Source organism: Orussus abietinus, unplaced genomic scaffold (assembly GCF_000612105.2).
Source record: "Orussus abietinus isolate OABI.00-Male unplaced genomic scaffold, Oabi_2.0 scaffold4, whole genome shotgun sequence".
Taxonomy (NCBI): domain Eukaryota; kingdom Metazoa; phylum Arthropoda; class Insecta; order Hymenoptera; family Orussidae; genus Orussus; species Orussus abietinus.
The window spans coordinates 2,707,245-2,716,379 of NW_019396014.1; the positions used below are offsets into that span (position 1 = coordinate 2,707,245).

General features: G+C 39.6%; 3 protein-coding genes across 3 annotated transcripts; 2 read left to right on the forward strand and 1 right to left on the reverse strand.

Annotated features, from left to right (window-relative positions):
* Nucleotides 1-1,577: 1,577 nt before the first annotated feature.
* On the reverse strand, nt 1,578-5,463 carry LOC105695516 (vam6/Vps39-like protein). The gene is made up of 11 exons (XM_023434637.1): nt 5,240-5,463; nt 4,892-5,062; nt 4,562-4,814; nt 4,249-4,490; nt 3,917-4,161; nt 3,420-3,848; nt 3,034-3,351; nt 2,518-2,944; nt 2,340-2,447; nt 1,955-2,279; nt 1,578-1,883 (listed from the first exon to the last, which is right to left on the reverse strand). The coding sequence occupies exons 1-11, from the start codon at nt 5,307-5,309 to the stop codon at nt 1,820-1,822; spliced, it is 2,652 nt and encodes an 883-aa protein (XP_023290405.1). The 5' UTR covers nt 5,310-5,463; the 3' UTR covers nt 1,578-1,819.
* Nucleotides 5,464-5,537: 74 nt separating this feature from the next.
* LOC105695518 (TM2 domain-containing protein CG10795) lies at nt 5,538-6,752 on the forward strand. The gene is made up of 3 exons (XM_012417091.2): nt 5,538-6,045; nt 6,103-6,184; nt 6,266-6,752. Exons 1-3 carry the CDS (start codon nt 5,847-5,849, stop codon nt 6,540-6,542), a joined length of 558 nt encoding a protein of 185 aa, XP_012272514.1. The 5' UTR covers nt 5,538-5,846; the 3' UTR covers nt 6,543-6,752.
* A 92-nt stretch (nt 6,753-6,844) lies between these two features.
* Nucleotides 6,845-9,060, forward strand: LOC105695517 (lariat debranching enzyme). The gene is made up of 5 exons (XM_012417090.2): nt 6,845-7,225; nt 7,336-7,627; nt 7,696-7,796; nt 7,882-8,747; nt 8,816-9,060. Exons 1-5 carry the CDS (start codon nt 7,029-7,031, stop codon nt 8,899-8,901), a joined length of 1,542 nt encoding a protein of 513 aa, XP_012272513.1. The 5' UTR covers nt 6,845-7,028; the 3' UTR covers nt 8,902-9,060.
* Nucleotides 9,061-9,135: the final 75 nt, after the last annotated feature.

Consider the following 9,135-nt stretch of genomic DNA (forward strand, 5'->3'; position numbering starts at 1 on the left):
CCGGTACGGCGGCTATCAGGGCGTCGAGACGGCGATATACGGGCTTCGGTCACGGCGCCGCCATCTTGGCTCGGCATCCACCCGTCACCGACACGCTTCCCGGAAAACCGCCGCCCGCTCGAGTTTTCCGAATGGAACCGCCCTGGTCCCGGCACTTACCCTCTCGCAAGGACCACCCGCGACGCCGTTTCACCCTAGGACTCGCATAAAAACTCGCGCGAACCGCGGCGAACCGACGAGAGACCCACCCAAGTCCGTCCGCACGCACAACCGGCACGCAACTGAGCGCGGCTCGCGGCGTCCGCCTACGCCGCCCGAAAGTAGTTCCCAACCCCGCCGTGACGCCCTCTCGGCCCGCGCGCGCCGACCGCTCGATTCGCCCTCGAAATCCCGATTTCGGGCCGCGCGAAACCTTCGAATTCTCCTCTGGCTTGATTCTCCGGAATGTTTGTCGTATTCCGAACCTCCGACAACCCGCCGGCGTACCTATCCGCCCGCGGAACCCGAAGCATCGATCATGGCGCAAACCTCGGCGCCGCGCGTGTCGCCCAAACCGCGATACAAATCTAATTAAGGACGCATGCACCGCCCGCAAAGAGAAACTATGGATGCCAATCGTTCTCCGAACTCCGTCAATACCTAGAATTACCCAGAATAGCCCTTTCGCGGATTGAAACCGTAACTCTCGAATAACTCGCACCGCTTCTAGTCCTCTAAGTGGTTCCGAACACTTGCCGAGAAAAGTGGCACTTATAAATAAAAATTAAACTCTCGAAGGTCCACTTCTGGTCCTGGAAGTATATATCGATACCAAGTCTCTGTATACGAAGTCACGAGGAACGAGATCTCTCGTTAAGGATCGATTTTCGATCGAGAGTTTTGAGACACGATTCGAGAAGGTACTTTTTGTAAGCGCGGAGGATGGGTGCTGAATTTCTGTTTTTTAGGTGTCGTGTGATACTTCGGGAGATGTTATTAGTTTTTAATTTAAAATAGCGAATGTTTTCAGGTAAGATCAGGGGGAAGGACGATGATATCGGTTACGAAAGCGCGAGGGTACTTAATTCTTTTTTACGGCCCTGCTCCGCGTGTACATACATACGTACTTATCGGCGGAGGAATACACGGTAATCAATGACATCATCAACCCCGTTTACACATTTTCCGAAGCGGACACGCCCCATCGTGCGGCACAGTTGGTTATTCAGGATATTTTTCTTCTTTTTTTCTTTGTTTCAAACACAGCATTCATTGTCGGTCACCCGAGGAATCGTAAGGAGTAATAGGAAAGCGTACCAGCTATGAATAATATCAGGGGATTTAATTTAACAGGACATGCGCGTCGGTCACGTATCAATCCCCCACTTTTTACACTCCAGCTGATACTGGCAAACGTATTGTAAACAAACTGAAAGGGCAAACTCGGGGGAGTAACATTCTGCAAACAGAATTATCTATAAATAACGTGCCTCTCGGAACAACATTTTGCACCTCGACTTGTATCCTACTCACTTCCAGTGCGTCCACTAATTGACGAGATACTTGGGTTGAATATTAGGCAATGTTAAGAAACGAGCTTCTCAGTGTACTAAATATGTTTTTATTGTGATGTATTTATATGAAATAAATGTTACATGTGGAATAGTATACAATACGTGCACGCTTGCCAAGAAGCGATCTTAATATATTACAATGATGCGACGTGTGGAAATAATGTGTAGCAGGTAAATATAATGACAGCTGTATCATGATTCAATTATCCCTCGCTCGAAAATTAGGAAGGGAATGTTTTGGTACCCTCGATAGTGATAACTTAACGTTATGCTTTGCGCTCCTGGCAAGAGTAATGAACGATGTCACCATTTGGGTATCTGGCAAAAGCGCTGAAATGGAAAATACAATGAGGGACAAATATTTCCTGTGGTAGAGAATTTGTCTAACAGTGGACTTATACCTTTGATTTCCAAATCTTTTCTTGCACACTGGACAAATGTTGAATTCTGTCATGAGGACACTTTGAGATTCATAATGCATTCTTTGTTCTTGCACCTGCAGATGTTCCGCATACAGTAGTCCTTTCAAAACTTGCGTACACCGCCTTTGGTTTAAATTGTTCTGCAAACTGGCCTCCAGGAAATGTCTGATTCTGCCAATTGGCACGCTATCGGGTAAAACCTCCAAAGCTTTCAGTGGGTTTACTTTAAGGGCGTGATCTTTCAATAATTTCAACGCCATTTCTAAATCTGGCTGAGCCGTCTTTTGGACTTCTGGATTACACCCTGCAATACCTGCTGTTCGCATGAACAATTTTTGGAAATGAAATCAGCAGAAACACTTACCAGCCGTTAAAATTCCTTCGCTATCAGGTTTTAGTAGCTGTTGAATAAGCATAACGTAAACTTCACCAGCTCCATCTTGTTGTTTACTCTTATTGGCATTTTTCTGGTCTGAAATAAATATTTTTTTTCTCGTAGACAGTAATTGAAACGTTTAAAGTGTTTTGTTATAAATACTTACCATGAAACTTGGAATATACACTATTACAATACTGTATTGCACGAGGAACGTCATTCAATAAATTAATGTAAATCGATATAACTTGTTCGTGACGACCAAGACGTCCTAATATGATTGCACGCTCTTCAAAAAGGCAGTCAAATGGAAAATGAACTAAAACGGTCTCTGGCGTATAGTGTGCAGACTTTTCTAGAAACTGCTGCAACTTCTGTCTAATATGTTCTGCATTTTGTTTCTGTGCAGGAGTTGCATCTTCACTCATGGAAGCCAAGCAGTTCTCTTTGTATTGATGCACTAACACATTATGAAATAGAGGGTTGGTATCTTCCCAAAAATTTATTACATGTTCCAGATACGGTATCACTAAATCCTTATGACATCGGAGAAGATAATCTAACACTTTTGGGCGTGGCAGTTGTTCTACTTCCTAAAAGAGTATTCATTAAAAAATATTGTTCTAAAATATGTAAGACGACAGTACTTTTGTTAGAGGCTGAATAATGTACAAAGACATACCTGAACATCTTCCATGAATATTCTGGAGCCTTGTTCTGGATCTTGTTTTAAAACCCAACCTGCAAATTTTAAAATTAGGTCCATGTGATCTTTCCCAAGATGTTGTAGGTACTGAATTGTTCTCTCAGTGCCACGGAGACTAGAATCGGACTCTTTAGCTTGTTTCTCTAATAACTCCAGCGCTTTCTTATGTTGTCCTTTGGTTTGATACAGTATTATCAGTTCTGGATATTTTTGATGCATGAGCAGTGTTTTCTCAGCTTCCGCCAGGTGACAGTGGTTCAACCTCAGCAGAGGAGCTACCAGAGCGTCATTAGTCTAAAAACTCACTCAATTCATGTTTGCTCCAACATAAAAAAAATGTGACATTTAATTTGTATCGTTACCTGCAAGTAGCACTTCAATAAAGTGGTATCGATAATTTTCAATAGCTGTTCAGTAGCAACATTTGTCATATTATTCTTCTCCCCAGTTACATCTTTATTTTTAATCTTCCCAAATAGATCTTTATCCCTCTGCAACTTGAATCTGGCTTCGGTGAGAAATGATATCAATGCGAGTAAACCATTCTCCATGTCACGATCATCAAGCTTTGGCAAAGCAGTAATGGGTTCGCTAGATTCATTGCTGTTCGACGATTGAGAAATTAAGTCTGGAAACAGCCTAATCACTTCATAAGGATCAGTCCTCAACCTACTGAACTGTTCCATTGCTTCTTGAAACTTTTTATTGTGAAAGAGATGATGCGCATATAACGTTTGTATTTTATAAATCTCCTTAGTTTTCTCCTCTTCCTTCATGATATTCGATAGACTCTACAATGATTATAATAATTTAAATAAAATAGATAAATTGCACAGTAGTCTGTGTGAGAACAACTTACAGTCAATTTTAATGCTAGCTGGAACTGATTTTGCTCAAGTAGAATTCTGATTTGCTGAGATATATCGACTGCATTTATACACCAAACCTGACTCATCGATGCAATGTACACTCTACCCTGTTTGCATCTGCATATGAGCCTCCCCTTGTTTAAGTCTGGTATAGTCTGAATATGCATCGAGCCTTCTAATGTATAAACTTCTAACGAGTCATGTACAATTCCCATGAGATATGGATCATCCCATGCTGAAAGATGTATTCACAGCAAATAAAGGAAAATTTTTAAGTCACTGAATAACGTCAATATTTTAAGTCATCAATAGACAATGATACCTATGGCACTAGGTGATGCTGACCATCTGACGGTATTACGTTGAAATAATTCACCATCAGTTTTTGTGATAATCGATTGGGAGTCTTTACTCAGGGCAAAAGATGAGTCGGATAACTTAGTAATACTTGGCTCTGGTGACTTTCCTATTGGAAATAATTCTTTTGTTTGAGTTCCCGATACTTTAAGATCTATCAGCATGTAAGATAATCCACGGAACCCTAATATTAAGGTTTCACCGCACCTAGAACATTAATTCTATTCATATGCTCTCTTACATCTTGCAGTGATATATCAACTACAAACTTCAAATACCATGATAATACACGTGGACTTTCTGGCACGGATATATCTTCACGCAGTTCAAGAAACTGATTCTCTTTCCAGTAATATAACTGCAGGCGTCGTTTTACAACAACACATAACCGGATACAAGTACTGGTTTCTCCTGTTAGACTTTTAGTCTTTTGTATATCTGCAGTAAATAACGTAGCACCTTTCGTCTTCTGCAATTGGCAGATCTGATTTAAACTATGATGGTCTAAATTATGAATATTTACCAAATTATCTGCAATCATTGAAACACGGTATTATAACAAACATTATACAACAGGGTACCCATAATATCTCGTTTAAAACTTGTACCTGCTAACACAATTAGAATATTGCACTCTGGCACGACTTCTATCTGTGCGATTCTGGTTTTGTAAATGACTCTATGGTATTCCAATTCAACTTTTTGATTATGATTCCATGTAGGTGGTACATGGTACACAAACAAGCGACCTTCCCTGGTGCCGATGAGCAAGTTGTCATCTAGAATACCGAAGTAGATTAGACGATATAACAATTGTCAAACTAGAGATTGTCATTAATACGCCTTCTACCCAACATATTTCAATTATACTTAATACATGTAATTGCATAAGACAAGAAGTCTGAAAACAAATTAAATCAGAAACGAAGTTAACTGAATAACAACTAATGACATACCATAAGCTGCTATTGATTCTATTAGAATGCTCAATTTCAAAATTGATGTCGCTTCGTAAGCTTCATACATTCTGACTTGGTCAACCTCTGAACTGTTAAAAAAATTTGTACAGATTATAAAATTGGAGACATCATCACATTATGACACATCGAAACTCATTGCAACAAACGTCACGATCATAGCAATAAACAGCAGAGAGTTCAGGCCAGAGACGAGTTGGGAGATTGTTTCCAGCTGGGTCGTGCAATCGTGTGCAATCGCGTTTTGGGGGTCTATTACGTAAAGCGAATTGAGCGAAAATGTGAAAAATGAGTAGCCACGGTATTATGGAACGTTTTTAGTGGTGAAAATGTGAGACCACTCATATGAACAGGCTCGACACAAAATTTTTAAGCGAAATGGTGAAGCATATAAGAGAAGATAGAAAAATAAACGCCGTGAACGCCATCTTCCACCAATCAGACCGAGTAACCACACCATGAACTCGGAGTAGAGATAAGATAAACAATATTACATATTTACGGTTTAGAAGATATGCCGTCAGATAGCAAATAATTGAGTTAGGTTATGTGATGTCGGATGTAGTAAAGTATATAACCATGTGAAATGGCAGGGCTGGCACACGTTTATTGTACTTTGTTATTAACATTAATGTTTTCTACGGGATTTGGAGCAGATTATGTTTATGAAATTGACTGCAGCAAGTTACGGATGGGACAGTACGTTTGCCCACATCCTGATTACGATTTCATTGATCCCAAAACTCAACAAATCAAGGGGTGCACGAAAGAAAACAAAGCTAAAGGTGAGTCGAGAGTGTTGGGTTAAGTTTATTTTTCAAACAATATTTTGCACGTTTTAGTATTGTGTCAGACAGCAGATGGGTTAATTTGTACTGAAACTAAAAACAATACCTTTAAAAAGGAAGTTCCCTGCAAATGGACGTAAGTAGGATAGATAATGGATATAGTTGCTTTCTTGTCATGTAGTAATACGAATTTGATATGAGTATTTTATTGTTACAGTAATGGATATTCCTTTGAGACGTCTTTACTCCTCTCGATATTTCTTGGAATGTTCGGAGCTGACAGGTTTTATCTTGGATACCCTGCACTTGGCTTACTAAAGCTCAGCACGTTAGGATTTTTATTTCTAGGGCAATTGTGCGATGTAATATTAATAGCAACGCAAATTGTTGGGCCCGCAGATGGGTCGCACTATGTTATACCCTTTTACAGTGGAGGTATCAGCATTATCAAAAGTGATAACTTCACCTATAGAGTACCACAGCCCGATTGGTGAAACTTCATAACAACCCTGTTTTCTTATAATAATTATGTTTAAATTGTATAATATATGTACAAATGAAGAGTGGAAAACAAGTGTTCTCTTTATGGTCATCTGATTGGTGACGTATTACGATATTTAAAATATGAATCTATTTCTTGTGCCTACGTGTGAATGTTTTATTACTGAAAGCAATTGTTAAAATAATAAATATTAAGAAACGTTGTATATTAGAATTGATTGTGAATTTTCACTAAAGGTTTTTTTTTTATCTAAAGGGAAGAATATTCACGTTAAATATGAAACTGTTTTGACAGGGAGCCGCCAGATGGCACCAGTTGCGATAGCTAGTAAATATCGAATTTAGGCGCTCTTAGTAACTCTAGTCCTAGTCCGTGATCGAGGGTTCCCTAACCTCCGTGTACTATAAACATTTATGTACAAACAATTTACAAATATTTCTCTTTATTTTGAAAAGTGATAAAGGCTTTTGCAATAAATATGAGGATCGCTATCGAAGGCTGTGCTCATGGGGAACTTGACAGAATTTACGGAGCGATTGCCGAAGTTGAGAAAAATGATGGAAAGAAGGTAGATTTACTTATTTGTTGCGGAGATTTTCAGTCTACCCGAAACTTGAGCGATTTGGAATGTATGGCCGTTCCTAAAAAGTATAGAACGATGTGTTCTTTTTATAAGTAAGTGGCAAAATTAAAGTGTGAAAAAATATTTAATACGTTCATTTTCATTCCTATGATTTTTAGAAGTTATGTCTACGATTAATTAAACCGTTGAAAATAACTCATAGGTACTACTCTGGTGAAAAAGTTGCACCGGTATTAACGCTCTTTATTGGTGGAAATCATGAAGCGTCTAATTATCTACAGGAATTACCTTACGGAGGATGGGTAGCTCCGAATATTTATTATCTTGGATACGCTGGTGTGGTGTCAATTGCTGGTGTAAGAATCGCAGCACTGTCAGGAATTTATAAGGGCAATGATTATTTGCAAGGTCATCACGAATTTCCACCTTATTCAAGAGATACAATTCGTAGTGTTTATCATGTTAGGAATCTTGAAGTGTTTAGGTTAAAACAGGTAAGCTATTGTTAAAAGAAATTTCTTGATTTTTTGGTACCTTTAATTTCCAAAATTCCAAATTTTAGCTCTCAGGCAATATTGATATTTTCCTATCACATGATTGGCCAAGGGGCATAACGCAATATGGAGACGAGATGGAGTTGTTGAAGAGGAAATTCTTTTTAACGTTAGTACTATAATTAGTATATAAAAGTAGAGTGCCGCATGGTCAAGATTAATTTTTATAGTACATTATTTGACTCTTGTACTAGGTCTGATGTTAAAGCAAATGTTTTGGGAAGTCCACCAAATATGGAACTCTTAAAGCTCCATTACCCATCTTATTGGTTCTCGGCACATTTGCATTGCAAGTTTGCAGCCCTAGTGCCCGAGGAAGGGGGTACGAGAGCGACAAAATTTTTAGCATTAGATAAATGTCTTCCAAAAAGGAAATTTCTTCAAATTCTTGAAATTCCACACGATGAGAAGTCTGCGCTTAAACTTCATTATGACCTAGAATGGTTGACGATACTGTATGCAACAAATCATTTACTAGCTGTTAGATATGGTACGCATTATATGCCTGGTCCAAACGACAGCGATAGTTCTGCTTGCATCCCAACAAAAGACAAAATGGACGCAGTACTGAAAAAATTTAACAACGACCTACAAATTCCTATAAACTTCAAGCAAAGCGTAGAAGCTTATTGTCCCATGGAACGAAATTGTCACCCAAAGCTACCGTGCTTGCACATCAATGAACAAACTACATGGTTCTGTAATACATTAGGTGTGGACGATCCATTAGCATTATTGCAAATAATGCACAACTTGAACAGATCCGATGGTAACGAATCGATTACGAGATCAGTCTTCGACGACACTCTCGAATCTCGAGACACTTCGTCGGCATCCGACGAAGACATCGAGACCACCTTTGATTCCACAATGGACGAAAGTATCTCATTTACTTCCGTTCCTACCCTATCTCAATTAAACCTGCCCTCCCCAAATTATGACAACGCTACAAGTGGCATGGACGACTCTATGTCCGATCTAAAGGAAACAAATCCTGTGACAGTCACCGAATTAAGTAAAGACTTTGTAGAACTCGCAGAGCCTAACACCCCACCCCAAGGTAGGTAGAAACAATAAAATAGATCATCCCCCAACGATACCTTCACCGATCCAAGAATTTTCTTTCAGAAACCATAAGCTTTAAGTCGACAACCGAGCCCGACTGCAAGAAGTTTAAGCGGCGGAACCACAACATCTACTCCACGACGATCTGAACCGTAACCGAAGTGGTGCAAATTCTGATGCACAGCTATCTCTGTCCAAAATCAATTTACGATGTATATATTTTCAATTTAGGAACCCTCTCTACAGAGGCCGAGCAATTAGAATTACTGCCGAAGGGACGGTATAATACAGTATACACTATTTTTCTACTTCCTTGTGCTAAATACCACCTGTCAATGGGAAAGTGATGCACGAGTCCGACGTTGACGCGCCTCAGAGACGAA